This window comes from Canis lupus, chromosome 2, assembly GCF_011100685.1.
Source record: "Canis lupus familiaris isolate Mischka breed German Shepherd chromosome 2, alternate assembly UU_Cfam_GSD_1.0, whole genome shotgun sequence".
NCBI lineage: Eukaryota > Metazoa > Chordata > Mammalia > Carnivora > Canidae > Canis > Canis lupus.
Genome location: NC_049223.1, coordinates 34,236,797 through 34,259,091, shown reverse-complemented (window position 1 = coordinate 34,259,091; position 22,295 = coordinate 34,236,797). Strand labels below are relative to the sequence as shown.

Sequence of the window (22,295 nt, the reverse complement as noted above, 5' to 3'; positions counted from 1 at the left end):
GCAGCTCTTGACAGACCTCACCCCCGTTTAATTCCAGCCACAATCATGAGGTGGGTGAGATTGTCCCTGTTTTACAGACAAGGAAATAAAGGCTCAGAAAAGTTAAGTAACTTTATTGGTTACACAAGACACTGGGCAGAGCCAGGATGCAACCCAAGAGCAGTTTGACCCCCACAGCCTGTGTGTGTGACCCTCTCAACTGTGCTTCTGTGTGGGGAATGGAGTGTCGGGAGAGCAGGAGCAGAGGTGCAGAGGCAGGCAGGATACAGAACAGGCAGAGTTGGGGGGCGGCCAGCGATTTGGTTTGCCTGGAATATACTATTCCTGAAGGCAAGTGATAGGGGGAAAAGCAGACAGGTGTGTAGGGGAAGGGGGCCAAGTCCCTGGCCCAGCAAGCTTCCCTCAAGGACCCGGCTCTCAGCCAGGACAGGCAGTGGCCTTTCTTCTGTAGACGTCATGGGGCCATGGGAAGTTTCAGAAGGATAGAGAGGCACTCAGGGGAGAATCTTCCCTATGTTCACAGCTAGTGGATTGGTAGTCGGGGTGCTGGGAGCAGTATGCCCTGGAGCAGGACCTGGCAGACTGGAAGGGTTAGGAAAATATGAGGCTTGGTGGAAGGTGAATGCTCTCGAACCCTGGAGAGAGTCAAGAGAGACACAGTTGTCACAGGTGACAAGGGGACTAGAAGGGGGGAACCCAGGAGAAAGGGTGGTCTTAAGCGAAATGGGGAACCTGGTTTCCCATATGTTCTGTTTGAGCCAGCAACTAAATATCTAAGCATTTGGGGTGAGTTCCTCCCACTACTCCCCTCACCCCACAACCCCCCACCCCGAGGCGCCATCTCTCCTTAGCCTGGACCACAAGGCCCGCATTTCAGCCCTCCAAGCCCGTAGAATGCCTATGCGGGCTCTCCATGCTTGTTGATGGGCTTGAAGGGGAGGAGGCTTGGCCTCTGGCAACCTGGGCCCCCTGCACGCACCGTGGTATCTGCATTCACTGAGCACATGGGCAAGTATCTTGCTTGTATGGTGCCTGCTAAGACCTACCCCCCCTCCCCGAAATCCAGTGTTTCTTGGAATTCTTTTATTTTTATCTTAAAAATCCCCATCGTATGTCTCTTTGCTTTAATACAAAGATGCCGCTTTTTCTTACTCGTGAGCTTGGCAGAGCCTGCCTAAAGCAGCCCTGAGATCATCCTGCGGCTTTGCGTGTACCCCAGACTGAAAAGCCGGTCTTGTCTGGTGTGTGAGGTGCTTCCCCTTTCTCCACCCCCACTCCATTTCCTCATGACCCAAAGCTTCAGAAATAACTTTCTTCAGCCAAGCCAAGGAGGTGGGAAGAGCAGCCCATCCTGAAGGGGACCGGGGCTCTGGGATCTCCTTGGCTCTCTCTCTGGGTTCCCTGAGCAAGGGGCGGCCCTCGTGCAGCAGCTGCAGGCGCCCCCCACCAAGGCTTCTCCGGGCCTGGACCCGAGACTTGGGCCTGGAGCCCAGCCTTCCCCAGTGGGGAGATTAAACAGCTTGGGCAAACGGTAAAGGCCTTCCAGTGCTGTCCTCTCTGCTCTGTCCACCCTTCCACCAGCAGTGGAAGGGGTGAGTGTGGTAAGAAGCCTTCCATCCCTCTGTATAGAGCTTTCTCTTCCTCCCTTCCTCTAAAGGAGGCAGAGAGCGGTTTACAGATGAGTCAGCTGAGGCCCAGAGAGGCCAAACCACTTACCTAAGAGCAGAAGCTGGGAAATCGGGAGATGGAGACAAAGAGCTAAACTGCAGTGTTCCCAGCTAGCTGCTCTTCCCTCTCCTGCCGTGCTGCTGCCGCTGTGCCTCATCTGTGCTAACTCTGGGTGTCTGTGCCCCAAGTACTGGGAGGAACCCAGGGAGACTGCGTGTCTGTGCTGAGTACCAACTGCTGCCCAGCAATGGGCACCTCTGCCCTGTGAACCGTGTCTCCCAGACGTAGGTGACATCTCTTGACACCCCCCCCCCAAAATCTCTGCTACTCATGTTCCCGCATCTCAGGCCCGAGCCCCCCCTGGAGGCCAAGCATCTCTGCTGTGGTGGAGCCCCAGGGAAGCCAGCGTTTCTGTCAGGGTGCCTGACTTCTGGTGGAGGGGGTAGAGGGGCCAGGGAGCCTGGTGGTCAGGCCAGGCATGTTTATGCTCTGCACATGTACCATAGGGTTGGTATAGGATGGGTGCTCCTAGATGAGCAGGAGAAGCTCTAAGGTGGGAGCGGTCTCTGGTGGTGTTGGAACTCCCAAGCTTTGTCTCCTCCTCCTCCCTCCCTCCTCCTCCCTCTGTACTGGCCCTTCTGGAACAGGCTCTGCCTCCCCTCTTAGCTCCCTTCCCCTGATGGCCCTGGCCCTGGTTCTCCACCTTGTACTGAGGTAGCTGGTGTAGAGCTGAAAGCCCATCAGGCCTGGGCTGGTTCTCACTGATACAAGGAAATGGTCCCCTGTGAGGCTCTGCTCCCTGCCAGTATCAGTGGAGCCCTAGGCAGGAGGCAGAGCCCGAGTCAAGGGCAGGAGCCATGTTGTGTGCCTCAGCACCATATCCCTGATGCCAGGTAGGTAGGTGCCTGATACATCAGAAGGATCATTAGAGGTGGGCATTTGTTGGATGGTTGTGAGAATAGGGCAGGGCAAGCCCAGGCACCAGGCTGGTTGGCTGAGGAGATGTGGCTCAGCCAAGAGGCCCAGCAGGGCACACACTCCCTTTGGAGGGCCTGGCCTGTGAGTATGAATGGCTCTTCTGCGGGCCACAGGGAGGATACCTGGCTACCTGTTTCACAGAGAAGGCTCTCTGTGCCCATTTAAACCAGCTGCATTTTTAGCTGCTCTTTTCTTTCTCATTTGAACTTGGAGTCTGTAATTAACCTCCAATAGGCTGCAGTCACTTTATGGATAGGAAAGGGGTGGGGAGGGGGCCAGCCCGCAGCCAACCAGCAGCGTGACAGTGGGAGACTTTGATGCCAGGCAGGCTGGCCGCATTGTCTCCAGGTGTTGCCCTGCAAAGGGGACTGCTCAGCCTTAGTCATGAGGTGAGGATCATTAACCCTTTTAAGAGTCCGCTCCCCCTGCCATCCCCCCCCCCCCCGCCCCAGTTGCTAGGAGGGAGGCTGGGTCAGGTCCTCCCCGGCTGGGCTGCCTGGCTCTGTCCTGGGCGTCTGTCTTGCCCTCAGATCTCAGCAGGCTCCGCACCCACCGCCCACTACCGAGAGGAATGAGGTCAAGCTGCTGGCAGCAGCGGTACCTCCTGGCCTCGGGGCTGGGATGTGGGAATAGAGCAGTCCTGACTGTTGTTGCTGTTGTTATCTTCAGTGTGACGCTTGGTAGGGATTCCCTCTTGAGCAGATACAGGCTGGATGCCCTGGCTTGGCATCAGGTGATAAGGAAGCAGAAGCCACCAGATACCCCATGTGTGGCCCAGCTTGTGGCAATTGTGATCTATCTTAAGGTTCTACTGGACCCATCCTCAAGGGAAATCTCTCTGTGGCAGTCTGGGTCATCCTTGAGAGATCTTCCTCTTGTTATTGTAAAGCTGCCAAAGGAGATGTTCCCATATCCCCACTCCAGAGAGCCCTAGTCCTGCTGCTTTGATGGGCACTGTGCCAGGAGGAAGGGAGCTGGCTGGCTGAGGAGCTCTCAGGGAGCATGGAAGCTCAGCAGAGAGGGCTGGGTCCGCAGAGGAGACCTCAAGGGAGGTAAAGGGAGGGCTGCTCAACATCCAAAGGCCACCTAGGCCATCAGCTTGCTGCCTGCCCTTCCACCTACGAGCAAGGAGCAGCCACAGGGAAGCAGGGTATCAGTGACCGTCTTGGGACCTCCTTTGTTGTACACACAGACCCCCCTCTTCTACCTGATGTCTCTCATCTGTGTGCCGGGGGGCCTTTGAGCATCCTTTCTCTATGTGGGGAAATGCAGACTCTCGGGACTGTGGCTCCTTCCTTTGGCTATAAAGCTGAATTTGCAGAGTTTATTATAGTATTGTTAACATTAGCAAAATGTTGGAGACAACCTAACCAATTCATCTGAACAATGAGACATTATATGACCATTAAAATGATTTAGATTTGTATTTCTAGATTTGGGAAAATGTTTTTACAATATATTTACTAAAGAGTCGGGTATAAAACATTTTAGAAAAGTCTTGCAGGAGGTACTTGAAAATGTTGACAGTGGTTTTTTCCCTGGTGGTAACTGAATGGGTTTAAAGTGCCTTTCTTTTCCCTTACTTGTATAATTTTCTACAATAAAAATGTATTTCTTATGTAACAAAACAATAACAGAGAGGGACAAACTAAACTCCTTGAGCGGTGGGAGGGGTTGCTTCTTACATGGCCAGATCATTTCTGTCCAGGACAAAGCACAGAAACTGGCCTACAGTAGGCACTCAGTAAACACACGTCAACTGACTTGGAGTGCGTGCCTGCCCACTGGGCTGCTCCAGCTCTTCCCCTGACAAATCCTATCCAAACCAGGAAGCCTATTCCTCTGCTTGTTTTAGCTCTGCCCCAAGACCTTCTTGGGACACAGTACCATGATCTCCGTATCTCACAACAGCTTTGCATTTTGGGTCCTCAGCCATATCACCATCAGACAATACTATATCAGCCATCAGACAATACTAGATCCAGCTCAGAAAGAGTGTCCAGGCAGGAGTCAGAGCTGACCCACTCATGTCTTAGGCCCCATAAGCACTACCTCCCAGTCCTCAAAAGTCTGCTGTGTGAACAGCCTCTTTCGCCTAGTCCTGGGTGTCTCAAGGGGCTGGTACTGGATTCAGAAGCTGGAAGCCACAGTGGAAGAAGCAGTGGTGGCTCAGTGTAAGAATGACCTTAAAATGTACAAAGTAAGATCAAGTTATTGCCTGACTTGTAAGCCTCTGATATTTTCCCATCGTATTTACCAAACAAATCTGGGCCATCTTGGAGAGCTTATCCATGCCTCTCACCATAGAAAGCCTAAGGAGGCTCTGGGCCCAGGAGTGAGAGTACAGGGGTCCTCTGGGTGTTGTTCTGAGTGCCACCTCAAGGGTCTTCTTTTTCCCGTCTCCTGAGCTCCTTCCCCTCCCCTCAAGGGACTTGCCTGATTGAAAAAAAAAAAATGCAGCCTGTTCTCAGGGTCCTATTCCCTTTCAAAAAGCACATCTTTGGCTTTCAGAGAGCTGTGAACTAATATTTCTGTGAACAGGGACCAGGACTAGACACCGTTAGAGCAGGGGGCATGGTTTTTAGTATCTCAGATGAGTCTTGTGAGGAACTGTTAATAGATGTGAAAGAAGACTCTTTGTAAAGAAGGTGGGGAAAAAAAAGAATGTGGCATGATTCAAGTGTATGGTTATTTTTATTTTACCATCCTTTAAACCAGTCCTGTTGAATAGGACTATAATGCAATCCAAATAGGCACATAAGAAGTAAAAAAAAAAAAGGGGGGGGGCAAAACAAATCCAGACTTCTTGGCTGGCTCATACAGCCTCACATCGGTCATGGGGTCTGCCTCTCTAGGGTCCTCTCTTACTACCCCTACCTTCCAGAATCTTCCAGCCACATGGGCCTCTTTTAGCCTTTGAACTCACCAAGCTCATTCCCACCTCGAGATCTTTATCCAGCTACTTATTACTGCCTCATGGTCCCTATTGATTATTTGCTGTTGTCTATCCTCCTCCCTAAAACTTGAGTTCTGCGGGGCAACCCAGGTGGCTTAGCGGTTTAGTGCCGCCTTCAGCCCAGGGCAGGATCCTAGAGACCCAGATCAAGTCCCATGTCAGGCTCCCTGCATGGAGCCTGCTTCTCCCTCTGCCTGTGTCTCTGCCTCTCTCTCTCTCTCTCTCTCTCTCTGTCTCTCATGAATAAATAAATAAAATCTTTAATTAAAAAAAAAAAAAAAACTTGAGTTCCCTAAGAGCAGGAATCTTACCTGTCTTGGTCACTACTGTATATTAGGACCCAGAACAGTGCCTGGCATGCAGTAAGTTGAATGAATGAACAAATGAGGAACAAGTGAACTAGATGGGGTTGTTCTGAAGTGAGTATACTATCAAGAAGTGGCTGTCAGGTCACAGAGGATTCTCACCAGACAGAGTAGGCTCCTTATGATCTGTAATGCGATCCTGGATTTTCTACTGGGGACAAGGAATGCCTTTGCAGCCCCCAGTTCCTCAGGCTCCCTAAAATGAGGTCATGCCTGCTGTTTCTGGGGTCAGTCTGTCACCATGCTCTCCCCATCACCACCACCATTAGCAATGGTCCCAAGCTCCATGCATAGTATTGTATCAGGACTCGTGTCAGGGGGATCCCTGGATGGCTCAGCGGTTTAGCGCCTGCCTTTGGCCCAAGGCGCGATCCTGGAGTGCCAGGATCGAGTCACACGTCAGGCTCCCGGCATGGAGCCTGCTTCTCCCTCCTCCTGTGTCTCTGCCTCTCTCTCTCTCTCTCTCTCTCTGTATATCATAAATAAATAAATCTTTAAAAAAAAAAAAAAGGACTCATGTCAGGAAACAAGGTAGTAGAGTGACTACCATTTCTTCCCACCATGTGGGTGGAAGACAGGAGGCCCCTTGTCTTAGAACTGCAAGAAAGGTCAGTACTCCCCATGCGGTGGGGGGAGGCACTCTAGAACTTGAGAGGAGCTCTCTATGTCCCCAGTTAATGAGAAGGAGGAGGAGACTAGTTGGAGGTCACTAGTTGATCAAAAGGTTGTTAGATCACCAGGTGTCAACCCAACTTTAGAGGAAAGCCACCCATGAAGATGTTTTTAGTTTGGCACCAGTCCTTGAACTGTATACTTACAATATGTGCACTTTCCTTTATGCTATATATCATATGTCTTTAAAACCCACACACCTGGACCTGCTTTCACGGGTTCTGCTTCAGAAGATCTAGGATATGTTCCAGGCACCTACATAATTCTTAAAGCTTCCTCTGTGGTTCTCAGTAGCATCTAAGGTTAAGAAGTATTGATAAGAAGTATAGGGATCCCAGAGAAAGCAGATGAAGGAGAGTGTGATGTACGTAGGGGGCAAGGATGCTGAGGCAGGACTTTAGTCACACTTAGAATAATGATATTCCAGAAAGTCCAACAGACTAATAGGTTGATCAACACATAAAACCTCTGGGTGTCCAAAAAAATACCCCAAAACCAGCATTAAAAATTGTAAGAAGCAGGTAATTAGGGAAAAAATATATATAGCAAAAGGTTAATAGCCTTGGTATTTATTTTAAAAACCTCTTACAGATCAATAAGATGAGCACCCAATAGAAAAACAGAGTACAGACATGAACAGGCAGTTCAAAAAGAAGAAATACAATGAGACAATACATTTATGAAAAGTGGTCAGCCTCACCAGGAATCAAATAAATGCAAACTACAACAACAAAGAGACGTTATCTTTTGCCTAGCTAATTGGCGAAGATTAACTATGTGATAATACCTCATGTTAGGGAGGGTGTGGAAAAAACAGGCACTGTCATTCACCAGTGGGAGTGCAAATTGGTGCAACCTTTCCAGAAGGCAATTTGGCAATGCTTAAAGCTGAGGAAGATCTCATACCCTTTTGATGCAGCAATTCCACTTTTAGGAAGATTGCCCTAGGAAATTATTGTAGATAGTAATAAGCAGTAATAGCTAACCTTTGTTAAATGCTCTGTGCAAGCCAAGCTTTATGTGCATTGTTTCAGACAATCCTTACAGCTGCCATCCCATGAGGTCAGAGCTGTGATGATTACCCGTATTTCACAGATGAGGAAACTGAGGCACAAAAGGATTAGGTCAGCGGCCTGAGGACAAAAAGCTAAGTAGCAAAGCCTGGTTTTGAATCTAGGCAGTCTGAGTCAAGAGCCGCACTGCCTGTCCAGCAGTACATGCTAGATGTGTGCGAAGGATGAACACTGTGTGTCCTAGCTGGGCACACTGAATATATGTACTGGATGAAGCTGGGCCTGTTTGTAATGAGGTGGCAGTGGGGAGAAAACATGCTGAATACTCCAGGAGAGGAACTGGTTACATCAATTATGGCACACCAATAAAGGAATATTATGCAACCATGAAAATGTTTAAAAATATGTGTGTGAATACTAGAGTTTTTTGTCTAGGCATAAAATGTCTCTGAAATGATATAAAAGCAACTGATAAAATTGATTGCCTTCTGCAAAGGCAACTGTGTGACTGTGGTCAGAAGTTAGAGGGAGACTTTGTTTTTTTTTTTTTTTTAAGATTTTATTTATTTATGAGAGACAGAGAGAGAGGCAGGCAGAGACACAGGCAGAGGGAGAAGCAGGCTCCATGCAGGGAGCCCGACGTGGGACTCGATCCCGGGTCTCCAGGATCACAGCCTGGCTGAAGGCGGCGCTAAACCGCTGAGCCACCCCGGCTGCCCAGAGACTTGTGTTTTAAGTCAGAAAGCCTTTTACACTTCTTGGATTTTGAATTATGTGAAGATATTATTAAAATATGTGTGGATAGATGATAGATACATAGATAGATAAAATGATAGATGATAGATAGATAGATAGATAGATAGATAGATAGATAGATAGATGATAGATAGACCAACGCCAGTTAGGTTATAGAGCTATTCCATTTAACTTTATTTCCTTGCAATTCTATAAGAGTTCTGAGAAAAAAAGTTGTGAGACCCTTTTTGGGAAATCATACCAAAGTCAGTGATGATACTTCGTTAACTCTCTTGACCTACCTGCTCCCCAAATTGGTTTGTTCATGGAACCCTTTTCTCAAGTAATGTCTATTTATTATCATCTCTCTGGATATTCACGTCCCATAGACATTAGTGTGGGAAATGCTGTTGCTAATAATCAAGGCCAAACTCAAAGGCTTACATTTCTTTCATTTAATGAAAGAAATGTGTTACTGATGCTGATCCCATTTATTTACAATGCACGTGTATGGGTGTGTATCTTACTTCTGGGTAAAATTGAGTATTTTTATTTTCTTTTATACATCTGTATTTTTTAATTTTCTAGAACGAACAAAGCATTTCATAAGCACTGTCGTTTTTTTAGTCTATGTAATATCATTTTTGAAGCTTCAGGAGCTCTTTCTCTTTCTGCTCTCTCCCCCCAGGCACCTTCTCCCATCTACTGCCTGCTTCTAAGCAGCCATGCAGGGGTAGGTTCTGTGAGGGAGCCCTGGCGATAGCCAGGCCCTCTTGGCTGCCTTCCTCCAGAGTCAGCCGAGACGGGACCGTTCATTCCCGAGACAATTCCCTGGCCCTAACAGACCCTCCCTTCTGCTGATGGAAGAATTTCAGTTATTTTCTCCATTCCCCCAAAAGAGACACAGGCTGTAAAAGCAGACACCAGCCTGCTACAGGCCCATTGTGTTGCAAACACAAATACCTGTGCTTTGGATCTGCTCTGTAGCTGCCTGGCTGCCTGGCTATGTGACCTTGGTCAAGTTTCTTAACCTCTCTGAGTCTCATCTTCCCCATCTATGTCGGCAATGACACTTGCCTCACAGAGCTCAGGGAGCAAACGAGAGCATGCATGAAAGCATTGTGTAACCTATAAAGGGCTGCCCAGTGGAAATTATTACATACCTCAGCAGGAAACATGGGCTTGCCCTTACCTTCCTGAGAACAGAGTACTTTTTCCTTTTTTTTTTTTTTTTTTGTTGTTGTTGTCAAGGGGAGGGCAGCAAAGAAATGAAGCATGGGAGACCTGGGCATGTGGAAATAGAATTCTGTGTAAGAAAAATAGGAGAAGGGCCACCTGGGTGGCTCAATGGTTGAGTGTCTGCCTTTGGCTCAGGTCGTGATCCCAGGGTCCTGGGATCGAGTTCCACATCAGGTTCCCCTCAAGAGCCTGCTTCTCCCTCTGCATGTCTCTGCCTCTCTCTCTCTCTCTCTGTCTTTCATGAACAAATAAATAAAAATCTTTAAAAAGAGAAGAGAGAGGAGAAGAGGAGAGAAGAGAGAGAAGAGAAGAGAAGAGAAGAGAAGAGAAGAGAAGAGAAGAGAAGAGAAGAGAAGAGAAGAGAAGAGAAGAGGAGAAGAGAAAGAAGAGAAGAAAAGAAAAATGGGAGAAGCTGCTGAGCCTAGCATTTGCCTGGAGCCCTAGTGGGGCCTGTGTCCCCCAGTATAGCCCCAGGCCTTGTCCTCCAGATGGCTGCTCCACCTGACCCATTCACATCAGCCTACCTCTCCAGACCATGTGATTCTCCTAAGCCACAATGCTGACTCTGCCTGGCTCACTCCCTTCCTGCCACTCCTAGGGTCTTAGCATCCCTTAGCTCTTGACTAAGTTAGCTCTTCCCCCAATCTGGATTGAGGTCCTTCCTCTGGTTTCAGCACCTCCAAGCCTCCAGGGGCCATGCTGTGATGCTAATGCCAGGTTACGGCCCTTCTGCCAGACCGACCTCCCTAAGGGCAGGAGCTGTGTCTGTCATCTTGGTCCTCCTGTGTCCTCTGGGCCCAGCCTAGGCCTGGGCATCTGGGACAGGAGTTAGATCATGAGCATCTGAGTCAAGGGGATCTGGGTTTGAATTCCCAGTTCACCTGGAGAAAGTGACTTCTGCATTCTTAGCCTCAGTTGTCCCCATCTGTAAAGGGGTTTCATCATTGCAGTGAACTCGTGGGTTTCTTTTCCTAAGCTAATGTATCGAAAGCCCCAAGTATCATTGCAAGTGTGAGGGAAGCTTCATAGGTAGTAGCTACATTGACACCACCGCGGACCCTCTGTGAACAGTAATTGAACTGAACTGGGAAATGACACCAGGAGGGTAGGCTCCCCAGGCCACCCTTCCACCTCCTGAAGACAGTGGCCTTCTTTCTGCTGCTTGTGCTTGGCACTGCACCCCTGCCCCTGTGCTCACCTCCCTGCCTTGTACCCCACAGCCACCCGGCCCAAGCTGAAGAAGATGAAGAGCCAGACCGGACAGGTGGGTGAGAAGCAGTCACTGAAGTGCGAGGCAGCAGCGGGCAATCCTCAGCCCTCCTACCGCTGGTTCAAGGATGGCAAGGAGCTCAACCGCAGCCGGGACATCCGCATCAAGTATGGCAACGGCAGGTAAGATGCTCCCCTCCCTCTCTCACCCCTCCCTCTGTCCACCAGGCTGCCCTCACCCTTCCTGAAAAGGGGGACCGGCTTCAGTCCTCCCTCCTGGCCCTGCCCCATTTCTCCTTGCGGTTCCAGGCCCCTCTGGCTTTGGTGGTCCGGTGTCTTGCTGACTGTGAATGTTTAATGAAGATCTTTGAAGGCAATTGGATTATCAAACTCAGCTTTACCTATGCAAGTCCCCTCTTGTCCCTAAAACTTCCCAAAGGATCTGCCCCAGTGTCTGAAAGCCCCCCGTTTGGCAACCTTTGGTGAAAGACAGACTCCAGGATGCATCTGGGCAGCCCTGAGTGATGACTTCCACCTCCCTCTCTCTCCACCACCAACTCTCTTCCATCACTTCCCTTCTCAAAGCTTTCCCTCCACCCCTGTGTGCCTGTCCCTCTTTCAGCTGCTGCCTGGCCCGCTTCTACCCTGCACCATCATCCAGGGTCAGTCCCGTGTCCACTGACTCCACCCTGTCGTCCTCCATGCCTCTCTGCCCTGCTGGAATCTGCCTTCTAAATACACTCCCATGCTACCTATGGCTGTGGCTCTTGAGAGCCCTGGTGACCTCAGAGCTCATGCCTCACTCTTGAGAGCCCTCAGACCTCAGACCCCATGCCTCACTGCAGCCACTGGCATGGGTGCCACTGGCTCTGTGGCCCCTGCGGCCCCCCTCCTGGTCCTCCTGTCCCTCTGACCACTTTCTCTCAGTCACCATCAGTACTGGAACTCTCCAGTGTTGGGGGCTCCCCTCCTCTCCTCTCCTCTCCACTTGTAGGTAATTTTACCCTTTCCTAGCTGATAACCTTGTCTCCAGTTTCATGACATTTTGTTTGTACCTGAGTTCCAGACCCATGCTGCTGGCTGAATATGGGATCCCACCCCTGGGATACCTACAGACAGTTCTAATCCTGTATGGCCCAAGTCTAGTGTCTCCCCCTCATCCCCTCTGGCCCTGCTGCACCCTTCTGTGCTCCCCTCTCAGCTGTGGCAGAACCAGACCTCCTGCTGCATGGCACCTGCTCCCATGCCATCCCTGCCCACAGGAAACACTGCTCTCTGCCCTGTGTGTTCTTATCTGCTCTCCTGCCTCCAGCTTCTTTCCCTCCCCTGGGCATCCCCACTTTTCCTGGGCCACAGACCCCTTTGTGAGTTCATCTCTGTATCTAACATGTACATATTGAATATCAATGGTGTGCCAGGCACTCTGCCAGAGGCTGGACGTACACCAGAAACTGAACCAGACATGGCCCCTCCCATCCTTCACAGAGCTTCCAGTCTAGCTTCCAGTACAGACTGTGGTAAAGGCCTTCACCCTTTTCTTCCAAAAAAATGTGCCTTATCTACCCAGTTTTGCTTATAGTTCTAGAGATCCACTGATCCCTGTGACTCTAGCAGGGGATGATCTTTCTAACAAGGACACATATCTGATAAGTCACTCACTTGACAGATTTTTTTTTTCTAGATTTTATTTGTTTATTCCTGAGAGACACAGAGAGAGAGGCCGAGATAGGCCGAGGGAGAAGCAGGCTCCCCATGGGAAGTCCCGATGTGGGACTTGATCCCAGGACCCCGGGATCACAACCTGAGGCAGATGCTCAACTGCTGAGCCACCCAGGTGCACCTTACTTGACACATTTTGAGCTACAGCCCAGGCCTCAGGCCCTTCCACCGCCCCTCTTCGTCACTGCCATGCTGTTCCCCAATACTGCACCACTCCTCATCCCTGTCTTTTCCTTTCCTGATCCCAGACTTGGGCCCAAGCTGTTCCCTGTGCTGGCAGCTCCCCCTTCCCCAACCTTGTTCCTGGCAAAGTTCTCCAGGCTCAGATTAAATGTCCTATCCTCTGGGACACCTTCCTGAACCCTCCAGGCAGCTCTTCTGGTCCCCTCAGGGGGTCTTAGACATGATTTCATTGCACCTCGGGGTGTTGTCTCTCCCTCTAATATGAGAGAGCTTTAGAGGTTAGATGCCGCCTGCATACGCCCTTCTGCCCTATATGGCCTGGCACAGATCTGCTTTCAGTATTGAATTAATTAGAATCTTGCAGGACGAGTACTCTTCTTCTGGGTACAAGTGACATTAGGACTGGACAGGGCACCCTTTGGGTTGACCTAGACTTTAAGCAAGTTACCATCCTGGTCAGGCTCATCTGACATGTGGGTTTTCCAGTCCAGAAACAGGGCCAGGGCAAGTCTTTCTGTTCTGGGTATTGGGGACCCCTAGGAGCCTGAAGTGTGCCCCTGCCCTCTTCCTGTCAGGGCCCTGTCCCATTTGCTGCACTCCTGAAACTTCCTCAATCCACCAGTCTGCCCCTGGGCTCCCAGCAGGAGTTGATGGGGTGGAATGAGCTCTGATAGAGAATTTATAATTTCCCTGCTGTGGCAAAGAGGGCTACCACCTGCACATAAGCACACACTTCCCCTGCATGGGGGCCAGGGACGTAAGCAGGCGTCTCCTCTCTGGCAGAATCTTCTCTTTCATTCTGCCCACACTGCAGCTTGCCCTTTGGCCATCCTAGCCCTCCACCGGCCAGGCCACCCTCCTTCCTGAAATGGCTCTTGGCCTGCAGAGGCCCTCTCTCCAGCTTGTACTGTCTCTGAGGCTGCCACATTGAGGTGTCTAACCCAGGCCTTCCTGTGCCAAAAGAAAACCAGCCCCCCAAGCCTTGAGCACAGGGCCCTCCCCTGCAGAACCACATGTTCCCTTATGTATGAGGGCAAGCTGGAACAGGCCCCTCAGGCAGGCAGCATGAGGTAGGCATTGAGGAAACTGTGTGGACGGGTGGAGGATACAGCCGCCCAGATCCCGTCCCTGCCAGCACAAAACTGGCTAAGAGAGGGGGGAGGGGCGTGCATTGCAGGGGCAGGCCCAGATCAGTGTGGCACACAGGCATCGGGCCTACCAGGAAGGTGGGACCGGGTCCTGAATCCTCAGGGTCTCTGCCTGGAGCTAGGAGTGATGAGAGAATGCAATGGCTCCTGCTCCTTCAGGGCTGAGGGACCCATAGAGCCCCTACCCTGCAGCTCTGACCTCAGGACCTTGTGTGCAAGTCTGGGGTCCCCTTCCTGGAACTGGCCAGATCATCACACAGCTGAGAAACTAAGGTGCCCCTTGCCATTTCCTCAGAGGAAAGGGCCTCTCCTCGAGCCCTGGACCAAGTTTCCACAGATCTCACCCGCCTCATGTGGGAAGGCCTTCCTGCCATTTCCAGTCTTTGTCCCCCAAGATATCTGTGAGCCTTACTCCACCTTCCCTGCTACACAGGATGTGGTATAAGGGGGGCTCCTTTGAATCCAGCTGTGGGTGACAGGGAGGTTCTAGCTCTGTGCCCCCTATAGCTTGACCCTGCGACCCTCAGGTAGTTACCTGCTCTGTTCCTCTAGTGTCAGGGAGTTGCTTGTGGCCCAGAAGTGAGAGAAGCCTGGTCCTGGGGCAGTTGGGCTTTGTGGCATCTAATTAGGCTGGAGCCAGGAAGGAGATTTTATTTTAGCCAGAGGGGCCTCCAGGGCTCTGTTTAATGAAGAGAACAAACTTGAATTGACAGAAGAGGATTGTAGGCAGACACCAGGCCAAGGAGACAGACTGGCTTGAGCTGGAAAGGGTTGGAGGGATAGGGTCACGGAGGAAGGGGGAGAGCCGGGGTGGGGAGTGTGAGGGGTCAGGCAGACAGCTGTCGCCTAAACATCAGCAAGGACATCACCACAGCAACAGGGCCTATTGACAAGACAACCTCATGGATCCTCGTTTAAAGGATCTTGGAGTGAGGAGGTCTGGGAAGAGGCCCTCCAGAGGCAGCCGTGAGCCTAGGACACAGGCTCCCAAAGCACAGCCCCAGGGTGACAGGTGTCAGTTTGCTGGCTCCCCTGCCCCTGCCGTGGCCCAGTGTCACCTCCCCATCCTTTCCCCAAGAGCGTCGTGGCTCTGATGTTCATCCCAGGGCTCAGGGCAGTGGTAGCTGTATTACCCCAGCTCCCATTCCACCACCCCTCCAACACACTACACATATTCTGGGAATCTGGCATTTTAATTTGGGACTAAAAAGTGGAGGAGGTTACATCATGTAAAGAAATTTTTATGCTACTTCTTGTTTCTCCCTGCGGGCCAGGCTGGGGTACTAGGCTTTATCCAGAGCTCAGATGGGCCCCTGAAGAGCACTGCGGCCCAGGGAGGGACAGGAGGTATGTACAGACCCTGCAGAGTCCAGGCACCCTGGGGCAGATGCAGAGAAACCACGGGAAAGGAGAGCTTTGGCAGGGTCTTCAGAAAGAAGAGGGGAACCAGAGCCTAGTACCCTGGAGTCACACACAGCACAACCCCTACTGCCCAGCCTGGCCCTACAACTTTCAGCATGCAGGGACTGGCTGCAAAGCCCTTTGCAGAGGGGGCTAGCCTCCCAGCCTCTGGCTCTAGGAAATAGTCCATGAGCCACTGAGGGGCCCGTGTCCTCACCAACTCCAGCTCCTCGTCCATCTCTGCTATTGCCTTGCCAGGTCCCTTTGGACAAATCCAGAGGCTCCTCTAGGGTTCAGTTTTCCCATCTGGACTGCCTGTCTCCCTCCAGGTTAGCCATGAGGGTCAAGTCAGGCCCTGAGGATCAGGATCTATTTGTTCCCTTGAGGTATCCAAGGTCCTACCACATAGAAGGCACTCAGTAACATTAATTACATGGATGGATGGATGGATGGATGGATGGATGGATGGATGGATGGATGAAACTAAAGCCCCTAGGAGAAGCCACAGAGTAACCTAATGGCAGGGCCAGGGTGAAGGCCAGGGAAGCCACTGGTTGGGACTGGGAGGCTGGGCACCCTTGCTATGAGAGCCTTTTAACCTGAGGGTCTGCAGGTACCTGGGAGCAGGCCTTCTGTATCTAGAGCGGCAGGCAGCCACTTCTAGGGCCAGGCAGAGGTAACTGGTGAGGCAGTGGCTGCCCTGTTTTGAAGAGTGGCGGGGGGGAGCCTGAAAAGAGAGAGGTAGCCATGTGACTTCCTTAGGAGACTCCACTTTCCTCCTCCAGAAAAAGGCTACAGAGAAGGTGCAGCCCTAGAGAAGTAGACATGAGGACACAGAGATTTAGAGACCTGTGTACAGCCACTGGCTCTACCCTGTGTTGTCCCCCAGGTCTCCCTGCAGCTTGGGGGACTCAGCATTGTACCCCGCATGTAATCGACTTCTCATCCACCCTGCGCAGCCACTGTGGCTCTGTGGGGAGAAATGATCGCGCAGTGACCACTGGGGACCACAGCTAGCCTGGGCCTTGGCTCACATCTCTCCCCTCTTATCACCCCCCCCCCCCCAACCAGAAAGAACTCTCGACTCCAGTTCAACAAGGTGAAGGTGGAGGATGCTGGGGAGTATGTCTGTGAGGCCGAGAACATCCTGGGGAAGGACACGGTCCGGGGCCGGCTCCACGTCAACAGCGGTAGGTGGTCCCCCAACAAAGGGAGGGTTCCTACAGGGGTCTGAGGGGCAGGCCAGTCACACCCTCAGCCCTCAGGAGGCCCACACATGATCCATCTTGCACTTGACTCCCCTCCCTCCTGCTGCTGCCATATCAAGCCCCAAGATCTGAGCCGATTCAGAGAAATGCAGTCAAAGCATAAATGTTTAGCTTTGTTATCTGGGCCTGGAAGAGCCGCCAGCTCTCATTTTAAATATCCTGAAAACTAAATATTTTGAAATCAAGAGGTGGGGGTGGGGGAAGGATATTTTTAGAAGGCAATTATGGGAGGCTGGGCTGCCAAGAGCGGGGCGTCAGGGAGAGGCAGGCCCCGGGCGTGTGGGAGCTGACTGCCTGTTGCTCTGCTGGGTACCTGGGTGCAGGCAGCCATCTCCCCGGGGCCACAGCCAGGGGGCTTGTGTGTGTTGGCCCCTGCGGGCAGCCTCTTTCCAGGGATGGCAGACCCTCCTCCCATAGGTGGACCTCTCCCTTAAAAACAGGCAGGGTCAAAACCCCACAGCACCCTCAGCTTTCCGCCTGCACCATGGCAGCTCTAGTGGCAGCTTGCAGGCAGCCTGGCTTCCCCTCACTGGGAAGTGGCCAGAGCTGCCTGTCTGTAGGCCGCATGCCTCCACTGGAGCCCGGGAACTCCAAATCCCACACGTGGCTTTCCTCCCCCCAACACCCACACTCTGAGCATTCCTTTGGCTACCTGGTTATTTGGGTTCCTTTCCAGTCCTGCCCCTGTAGGTCTAATATCTGCCTCTGCCTGCCTGTACTTTAACCAGGCAGCCCTCCAGTACTCCCTGAATCCAACATTATCTATGGAGAATGTGGAACGTTCCCTGCCCCAGGACCTTCGGAGAAAAACCTGGCACATACCCTGTCTGTCCTATATTGTGAGCCCTTGCCCCCCATTTTCCCAGCCCCTCAGCCTCCTTGTTTCCCTTACCACCGTATCTTAAAGGTCCAAGTCTCCAAGTCCTGGTCTGTCTCCTTTCTGGATCTTTCTCACGTCTGTACCTCCCACTCCAACCCTACCTCTGAGGCAACCCAGCCCAGGTTTCATCTCTATTCACCTAAACCAGAGCAACAGCCTCTAAAGATGCTTTCATCTTGTCTTGCCCCCACCTCGTGGTGCCACAGAACCAGGACTTTTTCCCACAGCCCAGCTCACACCAACCTGGCCTGAACCATCTTTCCAGGCCTCACTGTGTCAGTCCCTTACGGTCCATTCTTAGCCTTCCCCTCCTGCCCTCTCTCCCAGGCTACCATCCTCCCTGACCCCACCATCACACCACAGTGTCATTCCCAGCTCATGCCCCGCTCCCAGGCCACTTCTTGGCCAATTGTGGTCTTGTGTACTTCCTGAATCCTATTAGATCATTTTTCAAATCTCATACTGCTGCCAAACTTTCTATGCAAGCGTGACATCTGCAGTGGAATTGAGAGCCAGGAGTGGGGGAGCAGGGATGGTACCTTCTCCCCCAGAAGGGACAGGAAGAGCTACTGCTTCCTGAGAGCATGCTCCCTGCCACATTCCTTACTATCTCTTGAGCCCTGACAAACCCGCAGTGTAGCTCATAAGTTAATGAGACAAGCTCAAAGAGGCTAAATATTCTGCCACAAGTCTAACTGATGGTTAATGAGAGAGCTTGTGACATGACAATAGTTAGCAGACCCAGACTGGGAGCTCCGTGGGACTATGTCTTGCCAATTGCCACTCTAGTCCCCAGACTTTGCACAGTGCCTGGCTCTTAGTAGGCACCTGGTAAATAATATAGAAAAGGACTTATAACCTGCTAAAGGCCTTTCCTGATTCCCACATTGCCCCAGTGGAGGTACCCGGGCCCCCTGCTCTTCCCAACCTGTCCCAAGCCCAGGAAAGCGGACCATGCTAAGTGTCCAGCACCTGTTACCTCCAGCCAGAGCGTGCAGACATCTTTTTGGGGCAGATATTCATAGATCCACTTCAGACTTGATATTTCTTGTTTTATTATTCGACATTTACAAGCGGGTTGCCTAGCTGGCCATCAGGAGAGCACATAATTCTTGTTCTTGGGGTCCTGAGTTTGTTGGGTGGAGAGATCACTTAAATAATTTTTTAAAAAGTAACTGACAAGAACACAGCTTAACACTATCTTAAGAAACTTATTCATTGGTTTGTAAAACTGAAAAATCCAGAGGTAGAACCGGCCCCAAACCTAACAGAATCCAGAGTAGGGTTCAGGATGTCCTCTCCCACTGTGCGTTGTCTTCATTCTCTCCTACAATAGAATGGGCTTCTCCCAGGTTTGGAGACTAGAGAGGAAAGAAGAGGCCACAGCCTCAGACATCTCCAGGTTTACATCATCCCAGCCTCCCAGCTGGAGGAAAAAGAGATAGCTTTTCCTCTGTGTCACTCACGTGACTCCAGCGATGGATGCTGATTGATCTTGCTTCTTAGTTCATGTGCCCCGGGTGGCCCCTTCGCCATACTCAGGGGATACGGTGGCATCCTTGCCAGGCTGGTGCATGTGCAGAGGGCATTCTGAGAGGCAGGGTCATGGGGTGATGGCCCTGCCACAACTACACATGGGGCGCCTTCGTAGAGGGATGCTATGAGCAGAATACAAGGAAGGGGCTGCCATGCAGAACACCATAGTAGCAGCCTCTGTCCTGTGCTGGGCGTGGGCTCTGAAGCTGGAGACCCTTCAGAGGAGCTGCAGCCCTGTGCCACACCTGAGCTGCCATCAGCCCTCAGCAGCACATGCTCTGGTCAGTTAGGGAACCAGGCAGTAGAGGTTTAGGCTGGGCTCCGGGGGCTTCCCGAGGGGCTCCTTGCCTCCCCAGCCTGAGAGCAGCAGGGCAGAGCTGCAGAGAGTCCAGAGCTTCAGTCTCTTCCAAGCTCTGTCATCCTGGGAGAGTTACCCCACTTTGCTTGTCTTCCATTTCCCCATCTGAGGCTGAGCCCAGATATCTCTAGACTCTTCCCCTGCAAAATTCTAGGTTTCTGAGTTGAGGCAGAAATCCTGTACACGTAGCCCCCACAACACACATATACATCATCTGTTGCCCGGGTCAGTGCACGGCCGTCCCTACCCTTGACATGGGGCAGTAAACAGGGCCACTGCAGGGGATCAGGAGGCCACTATGGGGGGACATTTCCACAGGCAGAGATGCCCAGGCTCCTTGTTTACCCATGGAACCCAGGAGACCTGCAGCAACCACACCCTGGGGAGGAGGTGGAGGGCGGGTAGCGGGCAGCTATGCCTGCCCCCTATGACTCATCCTGAGGTGGGTTGGCTCGGCCCGCCCAGGCCCCAGGGAAGCCAAGGCTACAGTGGTGGGGTGGCCAGAAGAGAGCATGGGAGGGCTCAAGGAGCAGTGGCTGCCCATGAGGCATCGCTGTGACTCTTGACTGCCTACCTTGGCTCTGTTCCCTCAGAGCTTGATGCTCCTTCCCCAAATCAGAGCAGACCCTTCTTGCAGTCAGTCTCTGATAGCTCACAAGAGACTGCCTCCCTGGTTACCTGGGAGGAGGAGAAGTCAGCAAGAAGTTTGTGGTGCTTTTAATAAAACAATCAGCTTGGTCCAACCCACCTCTGAGTTAGAGAACCCAGCTGCCTCATCCCCAGCTGAAAGAGATCTTGGGAATGTCCCAAGGAGGCTGTACCAGTCCCAGGATATCAAGCTGGGCCTAGCTTTACCCCAGAGGGGAGGCAAATTTGACCTGGAGTGTCACAGGACCATGGACACCCTGGGCCTCTCCCTCACCTGGGGGCTTAGAAAGGCTAGCTGTTTAATCACACACACACACACACACACACCTGCTTTCTTGCTCACATGTTCAGCAAGACCCTCTTCTGAGCTCTGGAGAGTCATAGTCTTGGCTCCCAGCAAAGTCCCTCAAAGTTCCTGGCAGGAAGCCAAAACCCAAACTCAAAGCATCTGCCTATTCTAATATATGAAAGAGGATAGAGAGGCAACTTTACCCACAGGAAACAGGGCGTACTGGACAGGTGGGAGGGAGCCTTGATGAAGAAAGATTATTTGATCTGGGCCTTGAAAGAGAAGTGGAGGTTTCTCCATTGGTGATGGAGAAGAGCAGTTACAGTGGCCAGCAACAGGGAGAGAATATTGCCCATGAGCTCCCCTCCTGGCCCTTCCCTCTTCAAAGCCTCAAAAAGCTCACTCCCACCAAGACACTACTGGCTGATAGAGCCCTCCTGGGCTTACCTTCCAGGCACTTTTAATTTTAATTCCAATATAATGAATGTGCAGTATTGTATCAGTTTCAGGTGTACAATACAGTGATTCAACAATTCTTTACTTTACCCTGTGCCCACCTCAAATGTACTTCTCATCCTCATCACCTATTTCACCCATCCCTCCACCCACATCCCCCCTGGTCACCATCAGTTTGTTTGCTATAGTTAAGTCTGGTTTGTCTCTTTTTTCTTTGTTCTGTTGTTCTGTTTCTTAAGCCCCACATATGAGTGAAATCATGGCATTTGTCTTTCTCTGACCTATTTCACTTAGCATTGTACTTCTAGACCCATCTAAGTTGCAAATGACAAGATTTCATTCCTTTTTATGCCTGAATAATATTCCATTATATATCACATTTTCTTTATCTGTCCATCTATGGATGGACACTTGGGTTTCTTCCAGATCTTGGCTATTATAAATGCTGGAATAAACATAGGGGTGCACATATCTTTTTGAATTAGTGTTTTCATGTTCTTTAGGTAAATACCTCATAGTGGAATCACTGGATCATATGGTGATTCTAGTTTTAATATTTTCACACTATTTAACACAGCAGCTGCATCAATTTACATTCCCACCAACAGTGCATGAGGGTTCCTTTTTTTCTTCAACCTTGCCAACACATGTTGTTCCTTATGTTTTTGATTTTAGTCATTCTCCCAGGCATTTAAAAAAAATTTTTTTTTAGATTTTATTTATTTGACAGAAAGAGTGAGAGCAGGGGAAGAAGGAGAAGTAGGCTCTTTGCTGAGCAGGGAGCCCGATGTGGGGCTCAATCCCAGGATCCTGGGATCATGACCTCAGCCAAAGGCAGACAACTAAATAACTGAGACACCCAGGCACCCCCAGACATTTTTTTTAAATCAGATTTTTAAGGTATAATTTATAGACCATAAAATTCACCCTTTGTAAAGTATATAAGTCAGTGGTTTTTAGAATATTCACAAGGTTAAACAGCCATCACCATTAATTTCAAAACATTTTCATCACCTCAGAACAAACCCTATGCCGATTAGCATTCACTCCCTATTCCCCCATTCCCCTCCTGCTGACCACAAATCTATTTTCTGCTTCTACAGATTTACCTAATCTGGACATTTCATATAAATGGCCAAATATTGTAGGACTCTGGTTTCTTGCACTTACCATAATGTTTTTGAGGTTCATCCATATTGTAAAATATGTTAGTACTTCTTTCCTTTTCATGGCTGCATGATAGTCCATTTTATGGCTATACCGCATTTTGTTTATCACATTCAGCATTTTGGGTTATTGGGTCATCCAAGATGTTTCCCCATTTGGTCTTTCATAAATAATGCTGCTATAATATTCATTAGCAAGTTTTTGTGTGCACATAGTTCTCTTGGGTATATACCTAAGAGATACAGTGGAATTGCCTGGCCGTATGGTAACTCTGTATTTAATTTTTCAAGTGTTTCAAAGTGGCTGTACCATTTTACACTCCCCCCAGCAGGGTACGGGGATTCCAAATTCTCCACGTCTTCACTACCACTTGATAATCATCCATCTTCATGAATATAGCCATCCGA

The 22,295-nt window shown here is 50.7% G+C and overlaps 1 protein-coding gene across 6 annotated transcripts in view; it reads left to right on the top strand.

Annotated features, from left to right (window-relative positions):
- The window catches only part of NRG2 (neuregulin 2), a 246,465-nt gene that overhangs the window by 198,419 nt on the left and 25,751 nt on the right, over positions 1 to 22,295 (top strand). For all 6 annotated transcript variants that reach the window (XM_038530313.1, XM_038530316.1, XM_038530315.1 and 3 more), the window contains 2 exons: positions 10,847 to 11,018; positions 16,358 to 16,476. In XM_038530313.1, the coding sequence (XP_038386241.1) occupies positions 10,847 to 11,018; positions 16,358 to 16,476 (291 nt within the window). The remainder of the gene's footprint in view (positions 1 to 10,846; positions 11,019 to 16,357; positions 16,477 to 22,295) is intronic.